Source organism: Palaemon carinicauda, chromosome 5 (assembly GCF_036898095.1).
Source record: "Palaemon carinicauda isolate YSFRI2023 chromosome 5, ASM3689809v2, whole genome shotgun sequence".
Taxonomy (NCBI): Eukaryota; Metazoa; Arthropoda; class Malacostraca; order Decapoda; family Palaemonidae; genus Palaemon; species Palaemon carinicauda.
Window position 1 is genome coordinate 73,844,821 of NC_090729.1, and position 23,898 is coordinate 73,868,718.

Sequence of the window (23,898 nt, forward strand, 5' to 3'; positions counted from 1 at the left end):
CCATCTCTCTCTCTCTCTCTCTCTCTCTCTCTCTCTCTCTCTCTCTCTCTCTCTCTGTCACATCGAACGTAACAGCGGTAACCTAATTGTTCGATGACTTTAAAAATAGGCCTGGTACTTTCTTCTTCTTTCACCTTTTTTGCACATGGTTCCATAATTGAGGTGGGTACAAGTTGACTTATAACTGAAGTTAGGAAAAGTATTTTGGATATGGAAAGGACAATTATCTTTCGTAACAGTTTAAAATTATCGTAAATTATCATTCTGTCATTAACGGCAGTTTGCTATTGTGGATTAAACACATAAGGAAGAAAAAGTTTTCCAGCTTTGCTACGAATTTAGGAACTGATATGGATACGGTAAGTAAAATATTTGTAATAATAATGTTTACTAAATGTTTGTAATCACTTTGATAATGTGTGTTTAATGCCTTTGTTTGTTTATTATGATCGAAGATGGAGCGTAGAGTAAACAAATGGAAGGTTTCCATTTCAGGCGGAGTCATAAAGAAAAACATTATATAAATGGCATTCATTTCATTTATTTAGAAGTTCTAAGAAAAATTAAGTAGAACATTGGTAATAACAAAATCAACATATAATCAATACTTGGTAATATTGCTGTCGATGCAAAAACTTACCTATACACAGACGTGTAAATGTGTCTGTTTCTTCGTTATGATCAGAGATAAACGTAAACAAAACGTTGGTTGTCGTTTTCTATTGAACTTTTTGGAGTGTTTAGAAAACGCACGATATAAAATCGCCTTTATTTTGATAATTCTGGATTTTCAATGATACAACAAAAGCTAGTCTATAGAGTGATGGTTTTGCTATTCATCAGTTGTCTTATACAATAGATATGACAAACATTAAAATTTGTCTGTATTTTAGGTCGTGTTATAACGGGAAATATACTGTATTTACACCCATCCTGGTTGTAATTTAACCATTTTTCAAGTTATTAGAACTCTAAAGTATATTAAACGTTTGATTTATTTACAAGAACAATTTGATATTATAAAGAAATACAGTATAGTACATAGAAAATATTGGAAATAGGTAGTAAACACGTTAGAATAGGCAAGTTGCTGGTTGTCATGGCCCCAATGGAATTATTTCTGTTAGTTGTGTGTTTCAAAATATATTATTTTCCATTGATACGAGGTCATTGATCGACCAAATTCTCGCATATTTCGGGACCCTATGTGTATATATATATATATATATATATATATATATATATATATATATATATATATATATATATATATATATATATATATATATATATGTGTGTGTGTGTGTATATATATATATATATTTATACTATAAATTAATAAATAAAATTATATTTATATATTATTTATATACATATGTAAATATATATATATATATATATATATATATATATATATATATATATATATATATATATATATATATATATATATATATATATATATATATATATATATATATATATATATATATATATATATATATGTGTGTGTGTGTGTGTATATATATATATTTATACTATAAATTAATAAATATAATTATATTTATATATTATATATATACATATATATATATATATATATATATATATATATATATATATACTGTAAATATACATTGGTACCTCTACATACGAATTTAATCCGTTCCAGAACCAACTTCGGATGTAGAAAATGTTGGGATGTAGAAACGAATTTTCCCATAAGAATACATTGATATAGGATTAATCCGTGGTTGAGCCAAAAAACCTATGATAACTTCTTAATAAACTACTACACATAATTTCCCATGAGAATAATGCACACTAAATTAGATAATAGACATGTAAAAAAGAAGAATTATAAAAAAATGATAAATAAGAAACGGGTTTTTAGCGTCACTTTATCTTAAAAACTCCCGTGCAGATGTTGTTGGTCTTGCTACGCAGAGAGGAAACGGAGGGGCGGCGACGAGGTAGAGAGGTTAACTACGATAAACGTACACTACTGTAACTTATTCTAACTTACACTAAGTGAACTTTAACATAACTTACATTATTTTTTTTTTTATTTTTATATTTTATATTTTTTTTTACATTTTCTTTTTTTCTTTTTGATGATTAATTTTAATCACTTTCACTCTCTACACTTAAAATTGATTGAATTTTTTTCTCTTCACTCTTTGCTGTTTTCTTTGAACCACTTCCTTCCTCTTCATCACGAGTTCACTTCGTAGTTTTTTTAAAGAAGCTATCGATAGAAAGTTGCTTGGTACAGCTTTTCAGAATGTTTTGAAAATAAGTTAGGGAATCATCATCAAACTGCGCAACTACACGACAAACCTGCAATTTCTTTGGATGGTATTTGTCGATGAAGTCGACCAAGTCTTGATATTTTCCTAACACCTCTTTTATTTGTGCAGAACTTATTGCAAGTTCACTCATGCTTTTCAATAATTCCTTGCTTTATTTCTAAAGAAAGCATTCCCTTATTCCTTTTCTCACCACTACCACTTGCGAAACTAAGCCTTTTAGGACCCATGATTTACGTAAAATACCGTAAAAGGATGAACGTAAAAAATCATGATTAAAACACAGTTAATAGCAGAACGCACAGGGCACAACCACACGAAGCCAACGAGAACAGAGGAATGACCCAAGCCACGCTAATTGAGGGTCCCTCCGAGGTCAAAGTGCTGCCTTCTATCGGCGGAAATAAAAAACACATCAGGCGCTATGAGCACTGACTACGCATACGAGTACAGTACTGTTTACTTCGGTTGTCGAAAAAAAAAATCGGGTGTAGAGTAGGAACGTGTTCGAATTGTACTTCGCGTGTCGAAAAATCCGGATACAACCGGTACGACAAAAATTGCTTACTTCGTGTGCCGAAATAAAATTCGGGTGTAGAGTCAAAAATTTGCTCGAATTTTACTTCGGATGTTGGAAAATTCGGATGTAGATACGTTCGTGTGTAGAGGTTCCACTGTATATATATATAAATATATATATTATATATATACTGCATATATATATAATATATATATATATATATATATATATATATATATATATATATATATATATATATATATATATATATATATATATATATATATATATATATATATATATATTTAGTCCAAAAAGGCAAGAAGGAAGAGCTGTGACAACCACTCATTGGAGCCAAAAGCAAATAGAGCACAATCACAGGTCTGTGAGTGGGAGGGGTAGCAAGCTACCCGCCGTACACCCTGCCTACTAGCAGGATAGGTAGTTAACCCTCGCTAAATTATAATGGCTTGTCCTTTCAGCTTTGCCGTAAGTTAATACTCCTATCAAATATGGTTGGTTTCTATTTCAGTTACGGAACAAGTAAGGGTTCACCTGTACTACAAACAAAGGCTACAGATCATTGAACAGAGATGGCATAAGATGAAAATCATGAAGATGATTTTTTTTTCTCTTCAGGTAAGTTTGAAGATACAGACAACTTTACATGGTCATCTAAAATAAATTAGATGGCATAAGATGAAAATCATGAAGATGATTTTTTTTTCTCTTCAGGTAAGTTTGAAGATACAGACAACTTTACATGGTCATCTAAAATAAATTTTTTACTAGAGTTGTTTACGGTAGGTGATTATTAGAATTACTCTTATCCTCATTAAGTAGAATAACCAGAACATGGAGTCAAAACATTTCACTAATTGGGTTATTCCAATGGGACTGTATTTTTTTATAAATTCAAAATGAAGATTCTGGTAAAAAAATAAAATTATACTTTGACTTATTAGAACCAGACTCTAACTTGGTTGAAGCTTGAAGATCAACTACAGGTATATTTGACAGTTAAGATAAACATTATTCGACTATTTATGCTGACCAGCATTCTCTGCATACAATGCAAGGGTCATGTCATGTGGGCTACCCATTATGGCTCAATTTGAAAACGCCAAAGTTCTTCATGTGTGGAACAATTTTTAGTTTGAAGAATGCTTTAATATATCAATTGGTTTCATCTGTTTTGTTGTACACTTCAGCTGCTACAATATGATTTTAAAATATACACTAAACATAATCTTAGCTTCCCTAATCCAAACAAATCTGTACCCTCTAATCTGTATTTTGAGACATACTAGCAAAAATAGAATTTTAAGATATGTAAAACATTCTCACCTTCTTTAATGCAACTGGATTGGTATTTGTACTTTAACGAGTTGAGATACAAATCAAATCTTTCAATATAAAAAGACATAAAAAAACGTTTTATTAATTCAAAGATCACAGTTAAAAGTAGCTTACCTCATTGTATTGTACTTGGATATTGTATTTATCCCTACTGCTTCTTCGTCTAGTCTCGACTTCAACCACTCAAATCTGAAGAAGGTCTGCAAAGTAAATAAAACACGAATATAGTACCAATTTGTGTTGAAGTTTCCTAAGTCCAACTTATTTATTTGGGAGATCTCATTAAATTGATATATTAACACTGGTCTTATTACTGTGCTATAAATCTTGTCTTTTACTTGATTGGCATTTTCTTATCACATAACAATCTTACTACCTTCCTCCACTTCCCCCATTCTACTTTTATCCTATCTCAACTTCAGCCTCATATCATCGCTACTGAATCAAGTTAATGAAATGATCGAACTGAAAATACAAAGGATCTATGACGTGCTCATGCATAAGTAATTGAAGTTAACTGCCAGATTAACTCAATAGTTCACTAAGACAGGAGAAAGAAACTGTGAAATTAAATCTATTAGCTTTAGGTTACACATCTTCAAGAGAGAAGCACTGAACATCAGAGGAGATTCATAGAAATAATAATTTGCTGATGAAGACTAAATATCTAGGAGGTAAACAGACTGCATAACATTACATCAAATCAACAGTATGAGACCTTATCAGACTACTGTACAATAGAACCTTTAAATTGATAAACCTAATGTTCTACAAAAGAATATCCAAATTCCACTCTACACATTGAGGGATAACCTCCTTCCAAGAGAAAAATGGAGGCACGAAACCTAAAAAAATAATTTAAAAAATCACTGAAAACAGTTACCACGGATAAGGTGTGAAACTATATGAAAAGAACTGAAAACACAGGCTGAAATGAAGTGCACACTACATATGAACTAAATAGACAGAAATACAAGAGGGCATTAGCAGAGACTGAAGAATTCCCTGTTTTATCAAATAATGAGAAATAATGTGGAAAAAAACAAAAAAAATATCGAAACATTAAGAGAAAATACTTAAATATTTTCCATATAAAGTTAACACACAAACAGTGAACAGAACGGTAGGTTTGTGAAAAGGGAGGGTAATTATTGAAATATACCAGTGAATCTAGATACTGGGTGTACAGTATAGTTCAACTACTTTCCTCTATCTAACACACTAAACATTGTGAACCTGGGGACATCCAGGATAAAAATATTTTACATAAATATATGGTTGTAATGAAACTGTTAAATACATATCACAATTGATTAATATTCTATCAAAAGTTACCTAAAATTTTTCATTGTTTACTACGTTGGTATATAACTTTAGCCTTTATAATATGGGAAGAATTTAATGCAACGAGGAAAAAATGCTCTACTGATAACAGAGAGAAAGAGAGAGTTGTTAACACTACATAAAATTCACTTTCCTAAAGGCACTAAGAAATACCTAAAAATTGCATGTCTTCAACATCTGCACAAAGTACTTACATCACATTCTATCACAGGTTGGTTGAACCAGCACATAACGTCAATCACATAAAACGTCTTGTTGCTTTCTGACCATATACAGTCTAAAAGTGCATATCCCATATTGTTATTTCGACGACTACCACCAGGAAGGAGGGATGAAAACTGGTTCACCTGGTATCCAGATTTTGTGTAGCAACGCGTCCTTCCCTGGTGAAACATTATAATAATTTCAATACTAAAACAATACACATTCTCAATTAATTTGTTTGAATATTTAAAGGAAAAAAAATAATGGAAGGTTTGAAAATTAAAACTTTTAAATATTCCATTTAAAATACTGTATAGACAGTTAGAATATTACTAAGCCCTCTCTAAAATACATCATTGCCAATGCTAAAACACTTTTATATCAGCTTTTCTTTTCAGGGGGTTAAACGGGAAATGAGTTCCTGTCTTCCTGAACATCCATCAGGTCAAGGTCTTCGTCAATCCTCTTTCTCCACAACTCCCTGCCCCTTTGTATGGGTCAATGCCCTACCACTTCCCTATCTTTTGGTTTTCTGATTATATGTCCCTCATTCCTTCTTATCACTTGTCCAAAAATTCTCAATCTTTGAGTCCTGAGTATTTATTCTAACTTCTAGAGACTTCATCTCTGCCCCTACTATTTGTTCGTTATATAATCTTTCCAAATTACTCCAATTTTGAATCTAAACTTTATCTTAGGTGATAATTTTTTAAAAGCTCTTCAAAGTTTCTGCAGCAGAAAACAATTCAGTTCCTACGTATCCATAGAATCATAACTTTTCTTTTATTGATCATGTTTCTCTAACTCTGTATGGCTTTTAAAATTTTAGGTGCAATTCTCGACAGCACATTTACTTTTGAGAAACACATTAAGTCTGTGTATTCTTCAATTGCACAAAAAATTGGCTTATTGAGAAAGTCTTTCAAGATTTTTGGTGATCAATCTATTCTGAAAAAGTGTTTAATTTCCTTCATTTTACCTCGTTTCGAGTATTGTTCTACTGTCTGGTCTTCAGTTCCTGATTCTCATAATTTGTTGGACAGAAACTTATGGTCTATTAAATTTCTCATCCCTGATCTATATATTAATCTTTGGTACTGTCGTTCAATTAGTTCATTATGCATGTTGCATAAGATTTTTTTATAATTCTGACCATCTTTACATTCAGATCTTCACGGACACTTCCATCCTGTAGTTAATTCTAATAGTCAGGCCTTCTCCATCATGAGGATCAATACTACACAGTACTCTAGAAGTTTTATTCCAGCGGTGACCAAGTTGTTGAATGATCTTCCTAATCAGGTAGCTGAATCAGTAGAACTTCAAAAGTTCAAACTCGCAGCAAATGTTTTTATGTTGAACAGGCTTATATAAGTCCCTTTAGAGTTTATATATCTCTGCCCTTGCTATCCACCCTCAGGTTTCCTTCTTGTCCCTGTTCACATACTTAACCTACTTTTTGTACACATTCCTTTTGTGGTTTTTGGCTGACTACTCTTTGACACCATGTTTCGGATTCTTTTTTTTTTTTAATTTTTCAGTTTCCACTTTTTTAAATCTTTCAACTTCTGCTTTATATTTCATCCTTCACCATAAAATCTATTCTGTAAGCATGCCTGACCTTGTATAACCGTAATATTTTTTTTTAGGCAATATAATATCATCAGAATAAAAGGAAACTTAATTATCAACTTTTCCTACACGGCTTATTTCATAAGAAGCTGTCCCTGCTTTGGTGGGATTCAAATATGACAAATTCGGAGATAATTTGTATTTTTCCTAACCATACAAACCTTAGCTATTTACATTGGGTTTACTTTTGGCGTAGCTGAAATTGACGAGCCATTAGATTTTAACGAGGGTTTACTACCCCGCGCTAGTTAGCAGGGGTAGGGGGAGGGGTAGCTGGCTACCCCTCCCCCCTCACACACCGGTGAAATGTCTCACTTCACTTAAGAGGTAGGACTTGACTTGGGGGACAGGGCTGGCGGGCAAATATGTGTAAATAGCTAAGGTTTGTATGGTTAGGAAAAATACAAATTATCTCCGAATATGTCATTTGTTCCATAACCGAAATACAAACCACGCTATTTACATTGGGTGACTAACCCCTTAGGAAGGGTGGAAAGTCCCCAGCCATACTGACTTTGGCTTACCCGGGGACTCAGAATCCGAGTGAGTCGCACTCGAGAAAAGGAGTCCCTGCACCTCACAAGTTTCTTGCTCCGCAAGGAAACGTGTGGCCTACATAAGCTTGTGCGTGAAGGAAGAAAGTGTGACCCATCCTAGGCAGTTGACCTGGAGTTCCAGAAGGAACTCTGGGTTAGGACGTTCCCAATACCACCTCGTCAGGGTATGGGGGACGCACCAGTATTGTCTCAATACTCGGAACACAAGGAAGCATGGTTTACCTGCAGAGGTTTGAGGTCAGCTATGCAGAGACCAGGATGCTGCTTCCCCAGTAGAGGGAACGATGAAGAAAGTAAGGGCCAGACATACTTCTTTCATTTATGCAGTCTAAAACCTGGTAACAATGCCCTCAACCATCCTCAACCTTCTGCTACCTGTCCAAAAAGGAGCCTGAGGTTAGACCAACTGTTGTGTAGCCACCACAGAGCGATAGAAACGTATCGATACCCCTGTGGGTCAAGTCCTGCAGGAAGCGGGCTGCGAAGGTCATTAGACGCTTCCAGACTCCAGCTTGTAGCACCTGCGTCACAGAGTAGTTTTACTCGAAGGCGAGGGACGTTGCTATGTATCCGACATCGTGCTGTAGGGCGACGTGACGGGGGAGGGTCTGGATTCAGGTCGAGATGAATGCCCTTGAGTTCGAGCTGATAAGGTATACTAGTGACTCTCCCCTGTGTCCTTCCTGTGCTCCCAAACCGGCTTGCACGTGAGGACAAACTGCAGCTGTTCTCAAAGATAACCCCTCAGTTCCTTTTCTGGCAAGAAGGAGAAGGTCTGGGTCATCTGATACAGAACGGAGGCTCGAAATCTTGAAGGAGTCGAACCGAAAATTCGAGACTCCAAGATTCTGAGTCTAGAAAACAACTCAGGAGCGAACCTGAAAGTTGCCTCCCCCTATTCCCTTGAAAGGGCAGAGTCGTACGAGACCATGAAGATTGCTTACACCCTGGCCGAGGCCAGAGTGAGCAGGAGCACCGTCCCCCAAGACGGATTACGATCAGAGGCCTGACGTAATGGTTCTTGAGAAGATCTCTAAAGGGACTAAAGAGTCCGAACCATGCTCCAAGGAGGAGGTCTCACTCCGACTGGGGCAGGTACGATCGTAGCTTCGCATGAGCGAAGAAAGATCTCGCGGGAAGGAAAAGTCTATTCCTTTCAGCCTGAAGGCCAGGGAAAGGCTGAGCGATAGGTTTCACTGCCGAGAGCGGAAAAAAGTTTCCTCCCACCGAAAAGCAATAACTCCCGTATTGCTGGAGCAGAGGCCTCAAGGTAGGAAGTATCTCTCCCACGACACCAACCACAGAAGACTCTCCACTTCGCCTGGTAGACCCCTGCGGATGACTATCGCAGGTGACGCGACCTCCGCTCCGCGACTGTTGCGGGATGTCTCTTTTTGAGGCGGCGGCGTAGTGTCTCCAGGCGTGAAGCCGAAGCGATGCAACGGCTTGTGAAAGATGTTGTAGCGTGGTTGTTTGAGTAGCCTGTGTCGTGGAAGAAGCTCTCCCGGGAGCTCCGTCAGGGGATGCAGAGGGTCCGGAAACCGTTCTGCGTATGGTCGCAGCGGAGCTCTCAGGGCCATCGAAAAGTTGACAGACAACCTGGTTTTGTTGAGACCCCTTCTCAACAGACAACAATGGTAAGAAGACGTAGGTGTCGATGTTGTCCCACCGTCACCGGAAAGCATCTTGCCAAAGAGTCTTGGGGTCTGAGATTGGGGGGAATAACAGCGGAAGCTTGAAGTTCCAGGCTGTCGTGATCAGGTCCCCCAGGCCAGGACTTGCTGGTTACTAGAGGCCAAAGACCCCCAGATACTCTCTATCTGTGAGGCTCTGCTCAGATTGTCGGAGAGAACATTCCTCTGCCCGGAATGAGCGAGCTGATAGTGGTATTGAGAGGACTTCGGATCATCTCAGTATCTCTACTGCAAGATGCGAAAGTATGAAAATGCGCCTCCTTGAAGGTTGGAATACGCCAGTACCATGAAGTGGTCGCGCTCGGAGCGACTCAGCAGGATCTGTAGGATCTGTATAAGGGCCAGACTACGGCCTCTAAGCCCACCTGAATGATGAGGAGGTACCCTTCAGGTCCTGACCATAGGCCTGAACCGGAACATGCCCCCCCCCCACCCCCCTCTTTGACGAGTCCGAGAACAGCATCAAATGTGGGGGAAAGGACGAGAATATCCACTCCTATCAAGAGGTTCCATAGGTCAACCCCCATTGCAGGTCTAAACGTTCCACTGGTCCCAGAGGGGCCAGAAAGTCCTGTTAATCGTTGCTTTGATACCACCGGAGCTTGGGCTGCCTCACAGGGAACTTATCCTGAGGCGAACGTTCGGGATTTTAGACGGGTCAATGAGGAAAAGAGACCCAGGAAACGTTCCAAGGTAGGGCTGAAAGCTCTGCTTGACTGAGAACAGGTACTGCGACCCTCCTCAGCCTTGCCACAGTCAACTGAAGGGAAGGCTCGGAGGAGGAGTCAATATCATGGCTAGATACTCCAGAGGTTGAGGCAGAGGTAGAGAAGGCTCCAAGCAAATTACCATGATCCCTCACTCTTGGTAAAGTCCCGGAAGCTTGCCCCGGTGTTGAAGAAGGTCGAACCCGAGACTACTGGAGATGGTCAGACCTCCAAAAAGCGAAGGAGGCGGAATCCTGCTCCTGAACGGCCATGAGGAAAGCAGGGAGAGTTCTCTGGTGAAAAACCTGCGATGCCGCAGCGGGATCGCCACACCGCATCTTAAGCAGGAACACCTGTAGTCTAGGCTGAATTCCAAGAGCTTCCTGGAAGATGGATGGAATGGAACCTGGAAGTACCTGTCCTTCCGATCCAGGGCATAAGGAGTCCTGCAGTCTCATTACCGGTCTGATCGACTCTGTTGTTCCACGCTGGACGAAGTTTGTTCGACAAACTTGATCAGAGCCGAGAGGTCGATGACGGAACTCCCGCCTCAGATGCTTTCCTATGAGAAAGGATCGACTGAAGAAGCCGGGGGGGAGGGGGGGAAGCCGTCGACGACCCTATGGAGGACCTTCTCCTAAGGCATGGATCCTTCTGCCCAAACGGGCAAACCTCTTGCCGACCCCAAGGCATAGAGGCTCAGTGACACTGGATTCGCTGACAGTGACGGAGAGATGGTAAGAGCAAGGCGCGATATCCTTGGCTGATCACGGAGATCGTGCAGGAATCGGCATCGGGAAGCTGTTATCCGGACGAGTAACCTAAGGCATCCCCCAGCGTGAGACCTGCAAGGGGGATTGCCAATTTTAGAGTTTGTGAACTCTGCCGCTCCCTCTAGGATTATGCCTCCCCGGGAGAGCCTCCCGTGCTACCTGTCCCTGACAGGAGGGGACTGCTATTGTACACCTTGTCTTAGCTGCAGTAGCCGGTCCGATAACTTAGGCTGACGAGGCTGAATGAAGAGGCGTCGGAGTCCTGCAGGGTCTGGAAGTAAGCGCCTTGGAGGAGTGAAAACGGAATTAGACTTCCTTTGCACAACAGCTGTCCATGTCTCTGTCTTTGGGCTCAAACAAGCTCTTCCCAAGGATGGAAGAGTGTCTGAGCTTGTCGACATCCACGGATGAGACACCCGAGAGGAAGCCCTCGGTCACTGCGTCTAGATGCTCCAGCATCGAGTTTGCCCGCAAGTTCGAAACTTGGTGACGGAACGCAAAGGTGCTTGAGCCCGAGAGGAGGAAAGTACCCATGATCTTCCTGGAGCTTCCTTGTACAAAACCTCGGGTCACAACCGAGGAGGGAAAGGACCTGGTAAGCCCCTTCCACGAGATGGAGAAGAGGAAGGGCTAAACCAGTCACCCCTTGCCCGACGGAGAAATCTCGAAAGGAAAACTCCCTGGCAAGACCCTTCCAGGGAATGACGAGGAGAAAGGGCTAACCCAGGTTCTGGAAAGAAGAATGTTGCTCAGACCTCCCTGAAGATTCTTCCTACTCTTGCACGTGTCATGCTCTGCGTTTACGGGGTGAAGACCGTGTTCTGGAAATACGCGCTCCAGAAGACTCGCCAGGCTGGCCGTGTTGCGAAACCCCGACGGGAATCGTAGTCGCAATCGCCTTGGCGCTCGCGCGATGGTAAATCAATGGTTCGCGCGTGGCCGAACGTGGAAGCACCCGTGCGCGGGAACGCAGGAGCGCAGGAGGGCGAGCGTGGTTGGAAGGGCGAGAGCTGGCGGTCGGAATCCGATAGTTCACAGGCGAGCGATGACCCATAGGCAAGCAATGACTACTGCAGGAATCGAGCCGGCGCTCACGCGATGGAACACCGTTGGTTCGCGAGTGGGCGAACAATGGAGCGCATGTGCGCGGGTGCGCATGCGCGTAGGCGCGCGGGCATGTGGGCGCGCGGACACGTGGGCGTGTGGGAGCGCAGGCACGTGGGAGCGCGGGCGAGCGCAGGCGGTCGGGAGACCGATGGCGCGTAGGCGGGCGATGGCGCATTGACGAGCGTTGGCGCGTGTTGACGAGCGATGGCGCGTCTTGGCGAGCGACGGCCCGTCGGCGAGCGACGGCGCGTCGGCGAGCGTCGGCGAGCGACGGCAAGCGACGGCCAGCGACGGCGAGCGACGGCCAGCGACGGCCAGCGACGGCGAGCGACGGCCAGCGACGGCAAGCGACGGCGCTTCGGCGAGCGGTGGTGCGTTAACAAAACGCTAGCGCGCAGGCAAAGAATCGCACGGGCGCGTAGGAGATCGCTGATGCGTAAGAGACTAGGGATGGTTAGCGCGCATCGCGCTAATCAGAAGGCGCGCAGGTGCATCAGGAAGGAGAGCGCTGATGCGAGCTGTCAATCAGGCGATCCTGGAGGGTAAGGAAAAACCGTTGGTGCCCATTGGTGCGTGGCAGGAAAGGGCGCGCAGATGTGCGCTGGCGATTGAAGAAAGCTGGCGCACAGAAGTAAAGGTGAGCGCTGGCGAGCAGGAGGAAGTTCTACGGCAAGACTCAGCTACCGGAGATCGTGGTCCACAGCAGGCAAGCGCTAGATCGCTACTGATGGTGTCCAGGGGACCTGTAACGCGTGGAAGATCGATGGCAATCGTCGACGCGCAGGAGATCGCTGACAAGCAGGCGAACGTTGACGCGTCAGTGGTCGCCGGCGAGCTGGTGAGCAGAAGGGCGATGCATGGAATCCTGTACGTAGAGTAGCTTAGAAGCACGCGTAGGCGACCGCGAGCGTTGCTGCGCTGAAGCAGGCTGACGAGCCGGATCGCGAGGGCGAGGAGAAGAAGAATCCTTGTCCAAGACCTGAACCGAAGTTCTAGGTTGTGCGGGCGAACGTGGGCGCACAGGGCGCGTATCAGGAACTGGAAGCGCAGGTGCGCTCTGACGGGCAGGAGATCTAGAGCGCTCAGGAGACCGATGGCGCGCAGGGCGCACAACAGGAACAGCAGGATGTTCAGAGTCCTCAGGAGGACGCTGGCGAGCAGTGGGGCGATGATCATCAGGAGAGCGCTGACGAACAGGAGAGCGCTGGCGAACAGGAGAGCGCTAGCGATCAGGAGAACGCTGACAAGCAGGAGAGCGCCTGTGCGCTAACACTGCAGAAGGGCGCGCAGGGGAACCCTGACACGCAAGGGAAGCACCCAATTCATGGGAGGCAACCCTTTGCCCCGAAGGGACCGTTGCCCGTCGGATGACGAGGTCAGACTGCTGTCCATCTGCACCAGGGGCGGAAGGTCAGGAAGGCGTTGGAGATCGATCCCCGGAGAGATCTAAGGAGGAAGGAGCTGCAGGCTGCATATGGAGAAGATTCAAAAAGGCGCCTCTTAGCACCCTTATAGGGAGACGGGAGGCCCTTACGACGTAGCGGACGGTGAGCCTTACGGCGAAGGCGGCCAACAGCAACAACAGCAGAAGCGTCCTCCAAAGAGGAGTCTCTATGAGTGTACTCCCTCGCGAACGAAAGAGAAACACTTCGTAGAAGAGAAGGGTCAGCCAGTGACCTAAAAGAGCAATCCTCCGAAGAGGAGTCTCTATGAGTGTACTCCCTCGCGAACGAAAGAGAAACACTTCGTAGAAGAGAAGGGTCAGCCAGTGACCTAAAAAGAGCAATCCTCCGAAGAGGAGTCTCTATGAGTGTACTCCCTCGCGAACGAAAGAGAAACACTTTGTAGAAGAGAAGGGTCAGCCAGTGACCTAAAAAGAGCAATCCTCCGAAGAGGGGCTCCTGCAGTTGCCCAGACCCTTGAGCGTAACTGCATGTGGGACCGCTCAGCACCAAGAGCATAGTCGCACGAAATAAAGGCAAGAGGAGATCCCCCAAAAGGGAAAAAAACTCAAGCCTGGACAGGAAAACTTCCCTCGGAAGGAAAGTTACCCACCTAAGGAGGCGAGCCTCCTGCGTATTCTAAAATGAACAAGAGAGCTGTCAATCGTCACGGGAGTACTTCCAGAAGAAGGAGACACCCCCCTGACGAAGATCTATAGGGGAGGCAGCAACAGCAGAATCCCCAGGCCTCAACAAGACAGCTCACTCCGTTGTCACATTACAGAAACGAACTAGATCGGTAACTGTGAAAAATAAAAACAAAAATCATTAGTAAACATTCATTCCCCCGGGAAGATTCCGAAGAAGAATACTGAGGGAAAAGAACACAAGAATTACACAACAGGCACGTGCCCTCACAACCACTTACACTCACGGAAGGAGAGCTGTAACCAACACAGAATTATAACAATTATAATTATGTAATTTAAAAATGAATGAACACTAAATAAAGAATGAAAACCCCGAAAGGAATCGTTCTACAAAAGCTGAAAAATCAACAAATAAAATTAGATTCATAAACTAATTGAGACACAACGTACAGCGTAGCAACCCCACACACACGGGAAGGAAGCCACTCAGACGTAGTAAAGGTAACGTAGTAAAGGGTGAACGACCTCAAAAGAGAGAGAGAGAAAGACCGTAGTCAAACTCGATCGCGACCCATGAAATTACACCGTGGTGGCCTAACTGCCTAGGGCTCCACGGAGATATCGTACACTACACACACAAGCACGAACTCTGAAAAGGAAACTTACTGATTTCTATAATCAAATATCCACATGAACACAAAATTTTGTTTACATATATATTGAGTAAAAGAAAAGTAAGTGATTAAGTAAAGACAAAACAAATAATGGCTGCCAAGCGAGGACGAAGACAGGCACGTCTGTCCGTCCATCGTCCGAGCCAAAAGTGAAGTGAGACATTTCACCGGTGTGTGAGGGGGGGAGGGGTAGCAAGCTATCCCTCCACCTACCCCTGCTAACTAGCGCGGGGTAGTAAACCCTCGTTAAAATCTAATGGCTCGTCAATTTTAGCTACGGCGAAAGTAAACCCAATGTAAATAGCGTGGTTTGTATTTCGGTTATGGAACAAATGTAAGATTGTAGCAGGTCAACCGATAATCCTTCCTAGACTCCAATACCTTTCTCACAAAGACAATGAGGCTGTAGACACTTAAGCCTGATTGAGGGTCGAAGTCCCAACCCACGGAATAAAATTTAGAGGTTTCCATCAGGTTACCACAACCCTACACATGAGAATATCTCAAATTTACATGAGAAGGATGCATTTCTGGCTTCAGCTGGATATTCTATATTCATTCATTTCTGGCCAGCTTGTAAGACCAAACCTGGTAAAAGAGGATCTTAAATGTGACGTAAGTAATACAGCACACACTAACGTTAAAATTACAACAATCAAACTTTAATTTCAGTATCAACTGAAAATTTTTTTGGGGAAAATTTGACCCATGATACTTTCAATATATTGCAAATACAATACTATAAAAATACAATGAAATTATAAGAGCTTTGATCGATTCATATCATTCAAACATGAGAAATTCGTATATGATTTGTATTTTTCCTAACGAAACCAAAATTTAACTATTTATTAGGAGTATTACTTTCGATGACTTCAAGGAGGACAGGGTTGGCAGGTAAGTTTGTATAAATAGCTAAAGGTGTGTATAGTTAGGAAAAATACAAATTATCTCCAAATTTGTCATTTGTTCCCTAACTGGAATACAAAATGGATTTTGAGCGAAGCGAAAAATCTATTTTTGGGTGAGATGGCCATGTCGTCCTGATGGAGGTTCCTATAGGGTAGCTTCCTTGGGTATATTACAACTACGGCGATATTCCCAGAGAATTTACCTTAAGGTACCCAGAATTCTAACTCCTGGAGCGAATATCCCTAATAAAAGAACCAGGGATATCGCGAAATATCAGAGGACGTATTCTTGACACGCCACATGGCAATCTGCACCCCGAACAGAGATAACACTTCGAAGGGGTCAATTGGCAAGTAAACGAAAACGAGAAAGAAAAAGGAGAGCCGCTCGCAAGGCTCTCTCTTCTCCCGTTTCGTAAGCATGCATTGCGCCGCTCATGGCGCCATCTGTATTCCTTGTAGCGATACACGAGGTGCTACAGATACTGTATGTAGGGAGGGGACCTACAGCCCTTTCATAGAAAGGGAAGGGCGGGTCCATCAGGAAGACATGGCCATCTCACCCAAAAATAGATTTTTCGCTTCGCTCAAAATCCGTTTTTTGGGCTCAAGCCATGTCGTCCTGATGGAAGTATACCAGAGCATTACTGTATCTGTGGATTCTCAAAACGTGCCGTACTCCCGGAGGTATTTCCCCGGTCGACTAGACCTAAAGACCTAAGATGTTACCGTTATACATCTTTTCAATTAACCATAAACCATGTTAGAGCTTCCTGCCCCCTACAGGGAAGAGTCCTACTAGACTCTGGAAAAGTCTCGAAGAGTACATATACCTATGTATGAATAACAGGCAAGCCAATATAGTGGTCTCACCCTATATTATGTAAAGCATAGTTTGTAAAGAACCACTGCGTCAATATGAAATATCGAACAGTTCTCCGTTCAATACTGTATTGGACAAAGGTTTATATCCGAGTAGGAGGAAACTTGCATATCCGCCACTGTCCCCTTAGGGGATGGAGTCCTCCCGTTAAAGGAAAGCATAAACCAATGCAAAATTAGCTTGCATAAAGGAACAATCTATTAGAATTATCCCAGATAAATATACATAGAAAGAATGCTCAATTATTATCAATAAATTGACACAGGTGAAGGAGACGCAAGGTTCGCAAGAACAAATTTATTGACAGGCAACAAATAAACAGGTTAACAACAATTATATATATATAAGAGGAGGATAACCAAAAATTTAAGCATAAGCATGATAGTAAACAGAAACTTGTTTATCTAAAAGAAAAACATTAGCGCCACTTTTAACATACCGAGGTATCAAAGTTGTAAAAGTCTGTATTACTAATCAGTCACATTAGCATTAGAAACGCTCGGCACACATGTCTGCACTTATGCTAGGTTCACCTTTGAAAGTGGAACAGTGAACGTGGGCAACCCGGTGCCCTCACACTTAGTTTGTAGTACAGTATGTAACTACACACTCACCCTAGAATTAATCGTCCCAATTAAATCCCCTGTTCCTCGCAGAGTTAAACAGCAGGGTTAACGACGCAACCCACTGCTACCACAGACCTCTTTAGTTGCTCCACTTGCTTAACATAGTGACGAAAGAACACTCTGGAAGACTTCCAGCCAGTGTATGAACAAAGATGTTCAAAATCCATACAATTAAAGAAATTTAAGGATGAGGCAACTTTCCTCGGATCGTGACCTGCGGGTGTACTGTCAGGATCCGCTCTGCGAATAAAATATGTGATTTTCGCCCTGAGTTGTTTCAGTGATAAATTTGAGCCTGATGTTTCTCCCCTAAATAGTTGACCACCCTTGAAGTCTGAAGTTCTATGAAGATAGACCTTTAGGCATTTTACTGGACATAGAGATGCATCTTCTTTCAGAGGGCAGATTCTTCAGGGACCCCACCTGTTGGTGGGTAACTCGTTCTTGGCGAGAAACGTAGGATCCGGAAACAGGTTCAGCTCTTCCCCATCCAAGAACTGAACGTGACGTTCCTCTCTCGAGAGGGCTACAATCTCACTAACCCTGGCCCCGGACGCGAGTGCAAATAGGAAAATAACTTTTTGGGTCAAATCCTTTAGCGCACACTCCTCATTGTTCAACAGTGAAGCGAAATGAAGAAATTTATCTAAAGACCACGAAATGGGCTTCGGAGGTGCTGAAGGTCTGAGCCTAGCGCAGGCTTTCGGAACTTTATTAAAGATCTCGTTAGCGAGGTCGACCTGGAAGGCATATAGAATAGGTCTTGTCAAAGCAGACTTACACGTTGAAATCGTGTTAGCTGCCAACCCTTGACCATGGAGGTGGATGAAGAAAGATAAGCAGAAGTCTGTCGAGATCTCCTGCGGATTCTTCGCCTTGACAAAGGCCACCCATTTTCTCCAAGATGACTCATATTGCCTTCTAGTAGATTTGCACTTATATTCCTCTAGGAAGTCTATGCTGTCTTTCGAAATCCCGAAACGCTTTCTCATCGCTAGGGAGAGAAAATCATGAGCTGCAGGGTCCGGGTTTTCTGTAATGAAGCGCAGACAGTCGACTTCTGGACTCGCTGGGTCAGAACTGGATCTGGTAGCGGTAGAAACTTCAGCCGTAGTTCCAATGCCAGAGGGAACCACACGCTGTTCGACCACTTGTGGGCCACTATTGCCGCTACTCCCTTGAAGGATCTCAGTTTGTTGAGGACCCTCAACAGAAGGTTGTGAGGAGGGAACAGGTAGATCCTGGACCATCTGTTCCAGTCGAGGGACATCGCGTCCACTGCTTCCGCCAAGGGGTCCTCGTACGGGGACACGTACAGGGGCAACTTCTTGTTGTCTTTCGTCGCAAAGAGGTCTATCTGCAGTTCTGGGACTTGACTCAAGATGAAGGAGAACGATCCTGCGTCTAGGGACCATTCCGACTCTATCAGTGTGAACCTGGATAGAGCGTCCGCTGTCACATTGCGGACTCCTTGAAGGTGAACTGCCGTCAGATACCACTTCTTTTCCGCCACTCGAAAGATGGCCAACATCACCTGGTTGAGAGGTGGTGACCTTGATCCTTGTCGATTCAAGCATCTCGCAATCACCTCGCTGTCCAGCACCAACCTTATGTGGATCGAGCGACGCGGGGAGACTTTCTTCAAGTTAAGGAGCACTGCCATAGACTCTAGAAAGTTTATGTGAAATGTCTTGAATAGATTGGACCAAGTCCCTTGGGCCTTCTTCCGATGAGAATGACCTCCCCACCCCTCCTTCGAGGCGTCTGTGTGAATAGTCAACGAGGGGGGAGGTGGCTGAAGAAGTACCGATTTCTTTAGTTGTCTGGCTTGGGACCAAGGCCTGAGAAGAGTACGTAGACGAAGCGGAACTGGTCTTCTCAGATCTCTTCGCGCGTTTGATGCATAACTTCTCCAAACTCCGGTTGCATCCTTTAGCTGTGCTCTTAGCACCGGGTCTGTTACCGAAGCAAACTGGAGAGAACCCAACACTCTCTACTTTTCGCGTCTTGATATCCTTTCGGAATCCAGAAGTCTCTTGACAGAACCAGCTATCTCCTTCCTCTTCTTCGCCGGGATGGAGAATTGGTGTGACACTAGGTCCCAGTGGATTCCCAGCCACTGGAACTTTTGAGATGGAGAAAGTCGAGACTTTTTTCTGTTGATCTTGAAGCCTAGATACTCTAGGAACTGGATCACCTGCAGGGAAGCTTGCAAGCATTCTGTCTTGGATGCTGCCCACACCAGCCAGTCGTCCAGGTAGGCTACCACCTGAATTCCCTTTAGGCGCAATTGTTTGAGAGCTACGCTCGCAAGCTTCGTGAAGATCCTTGGGGCTATATTTAGCCCGAATGGCATGGCTCTGAAGGCGTATAGTCTTCGTTGTAGCTTGAACCCTAGGTAGGGGGAGAGTCGGCGATTGATTGGAAGGTGCCAATAGGCGTCTGACAAATCTATGGAGACGGTAAATACCCTCTTGGGCAGTAAGGTCCTTTGTGTTGCAGTGTTAGCATCTTGAACTTGCAGTTCACTATGAACTTGAGTGGCGACAAGTCCAGAATGACTCTTGAGTTTCTCCGAGTCCTTCTTGGGAACACAAAAAAGCCTCCCTTGGAATTTGATGGACTTTACCCTTTGGATCACTTTTTTCTCCAACAGTTCTTGAATGTACTCCTCCAGAACGGGGGTGGAATGTTGGAAAAACCGAGGGCACGGGGGTGGAGTGCTGTACCAGCTCCAGCCCAGTCCATTCTTGAGTAGGCTGTGGGCCCAGGGATCGAAGGTCCACCGATCCCGAAAATTCTGAAGTCTCCCTCCTACCGGTATCATCTCACTTCGACTGCTGTCCTGAGGTCTTGCCTCCCTGACCGCGACCACCCCTGAATCCCCTTCCCCTTGAAAGGCGCCTAGACGAGCCTCTGGCTGCTCCTCTAGGCTTTGCTCGAAAGGAAGTTGACTGCCCTTCGAACGTTGGGTTAAATGCCGGAGACTGTGTCGACATGGCTTGGGGTACCCACTGGAATGTGGTCGGGGTTTGTGCCACCATCTGGGGCACTGAAGGCATAGGCAATTGCTGTTGCTGTTGCTGTCTAAATGGCTTGGCTGGCCGAGAGGGTAGCCTAGTCCTCTTAGTCTTCCTTTTTGGTTGGGGACCCTCATCCGGGGAAGACTTTCTCTTGATAGACAGGCCCCACTTCTGGAGAAGGTTTCTATTCTCCGTGGCGGCCTTATCAACAACCTCCTTGACCGATTCGCTAGGGAAAAGGTCTTTGCCCCAAATGTTGGAGGAGATTAGTTTCCTTGGCTCGTGCCTCACCGCAGCCGAGGCGAACACAAACTCCCTACAAGCTCTCCTCGCCCTGACGAAGCTGTAAAGATCCTTCGTCACTGTGGCCAGATGAGTCTTGGCCACTACCATGAACATCTCATGGACCTTGGGGTTACTTGCCATCGTCTCAAGAGTGGTCTGAATAGACATTGAGGCTGCCAGTCTTTCTTTCGTCTCGAGCTCTCTCCGCAAAAGAAAGTCAGACAGCTTAGAGAGGTTCTCACCGAACTGACGTCCGGCAATGTCAGCCTCCAACTTCCCGACTGAGAAGGTAAGATGGACGTCCTTCCAGTCCTTGTGGTCCATAGGTAGGGCCAGCGACAAAGGTTTACACTCCTCCAAGGAGGGGCATGGCTTGCCAGCCTCGACTGCTTTTAGCACAGCCGCAAACCCTTTCTGCAAAAAGGGGAAGGCTCTAGCAGGAGAGGACACAAAGGAAGGGTGCTTCTTACTTAAAGCAGCCACCTTTGAGTTCGTGAAGCCCCTCTCTTTCATCGAGGATGAAAGCAAAGCTTGAGCCTTAGCATGGTCCATCACTATGACCTCCTTCGGCTCTGTCTCCTCCTTTGAAGCTGGTTCCTTCCTCAAACGGACATAACAGTCCGGATACGACCCTTTGCTGGGCCAGAATTCCACCTCCTCTAGGGGAACTGAGCCCAACTTTTCCGACATGACGATCTTTCCGACCGTCATCGGCATGTGCTCAGCATATCTCCACGGGTTAACATCTGAGCACAAGGGAAGGTCTTTCACGTTGAGCCTCTTCTGGGGCCCACGTGAAGCTGCAAGCTTCTGCATCTGCAGTTCCATTGCAACTGCCTTCTCATTATTCTCCTTCTGTAGCTGTTGGATCATTCCAACGATGGAGGAGAGGGCCTGTCCCAGCTCTACTGGGAGAGCGGACGAAGTTGAGGGAATAGGTTCAGGGACCTGAACCGGAGCAGCTGACACCTCGTCGACCTCTTCCTCTTCAATGTCTGGAGCCTGATCTTCATCCTGGCCTTCTGCCAGGAGGTCCTCCTCCAGACGCTCGGACACGTCCGACATCCTGTCGTCCAACTGGATGTCCTGCAAGGCGACCGCGACTTCAGCATCCACCGGGATCTGAACTAGGGGGATCTCCTCTAGAGGCTGGGGAATCACTGCATCAGCTGAAGCCCTGGGGAAAAGGTAAGCCCTCATCTTCTCACTTGGAAGATAAGGTCCAGAGGTGTTCTTCTGGAAACCCCTTACCCAGGTACGAAGCTTCTCCCTTGCTATATTATTATTATTATTATTATTATTACTTACTAAGCTACAACCCTAGTTGGAAAAGCAGTATGCTATAAGCCCAGGGGCTCCAACAGGGAAAATAGCTCAGTGCGGAAAGGAAAAAAGGAAAATAAAATATTCTAAGAAGAGTAACAACAATAAATATCTCCTATATAAACTATAAAAACTTTAACAAAACAAGAGGAAGAGAAATAAGATAGGAGAGTGTGCTCGAGTGCACCCTCAAGCAAGAGAACTCTAACCCAAGACAGTGAAAGGCCATGGTACAGGGGCTATGGCACTACCCAAGACTAGAGAACAGTGGTTTGATTTTGGAGTGTCCTTCTCCTAGAAGAGCTGCTTACCATAGCTAAAGAGTCTCTTCTACCCTTACCAAGAGGAAAGTGGCACTGAACAATTACAGTGCAGTAACCCCATGGGTGATGAAGAATTGTTTGGTAATCTGTGTTGTCAGGTGTATGAGGATAGAGGAGAATATGTAAAGAATATGCCAGACTATTCAGTGTGTATGTAGGCAAAGGGAAAATGAACCGTAACCAGAGAGGAGGATCCAATGTAGTACTGTCTGGCCAGTCAAAAGACCCCATAACTCTCTAGCGGTAGTATCTCAACGGGTGGCTGGTGCCCTGGCCAACCTACTACCTATATCCCTTGACTCAGCCATCCTAGGGGAATCAAAAGCCTCAGCAATCAGGTTAGTGCACACGGTACATACCTGAGGGTCCCAATACCGGAGATCACCCTTGGAGACAGCGCATGCTGCGTGCCTCCTACATAACTCATGTCCGCAGAAGTTCTTGCTGCGGACGTTGCAGAAAACACTTCCGCAATTCGGATGGTCCTCCTGTAAAGAGAAGAAATTTCCATGAGTATCAAGTGAACTACGTATCACTGGATATGCACAGTTTAGCATAACAAAACAGAAAGGAAAGACACACACTTGTGTTTTCCACACAGTCAATTGTTGCAACCTTCCAGATAATAAAATCGTAAGGTTAATCTATCCTAGAGCAACCAATGAAAAATTTCCAGAGGAAACAGGTGTAGCTCACACCTAAGGGATGATTTTAAAATACCGGATAGTAGACAAGAAAGAACTTTCTGTAAGGCAACACCAAAGGGCTGTGCAAGACAACACAAAAATGTTAGAAAACACATTGTTGTAACAATACTATACTATAGTTTTCTCCCTAAAGTATATACTATACTGAAGAATACTGGTACAGTATAGAAGGTAATGTGCCGGCTGGCACTCACCATAACTAGCTCTGAAGTATACTACATAAGAGCTATAAGGCGGCAGAACGCTGGTTCAAATGCATGTGCCGGCCGGCAACGACACAAGGTAGCACCCGGCTGCCGGCCACCACTCATAGCGACCGGCAGACAATGGCGTGATAATAGCCGGCCAGCAAAGGTATACAACCGATGCCGGCCGGCAGCAAAAGAACCAGAGAACTTCGACTGCCCGGCTGCCGGCCACTTAGGCCAGCAGTCGGCTAGGGTACAACACTAGAAGAAAACAGAATGGATGTCGGGATAAGAGACTGTACTACCTCAAAGCCCGACAACCCGAAAGAGTGCTTATAAGGAAGGGGAGAATCTAATTCAGGCTTCCTGACCAATGCCATCTGGCTCTACAGACAAACATGGATGAGGGACCAAGGGAGGTCCGGGCAGCACTCAAAGCAGAAGACCTTTGCCGGCCGGCACACTCTGCCGGCCGGCAAGGGACTGAGTCAACTCCACATCCTAACTTATGCTAGGTACAGATGTAGAATAACGGACAGTAATGTAACGGCTAGGCCATTACAGAGAAAAAAGGGGGAAGGGACGAAGAGGGTCCTACCAACCTTGCTTTAGTAATGAATCACCCACAGCCAAGAAAACTTATCTTAGCCTAAGGGA

The 23,898-nt window shown here is 44.2% G+C and overlaps 1 protein-coding gene across 1 annotated transcript in view; it reads right to left on the bottom strand.

The window, feature by feature from the left end:
* LOC137640973 (snurportin-1-like) overlaps window positions 1-23,898 on the bottom strand; it is a 156,365-nt gene that overhangs the window by 127,892 nt on the left and 4,575 nt on the right. The window contains exons 2-3 of the mRNA XM_068373430.1: window positions 5,727-5,915; window positions 4,303-4,388 (exon numbers count right to left, since the gene is read on the bottom strand). Coding sequence (XP_068229531.1) covers window positions 4,303-4,388; window positions 5,727-5,915 — 275 coding nt within the window. The remainder of the gene's footprint in view (window positions 1-4,302; window positions 4,389-5,726; window positions 5,916-23,898) is intronic.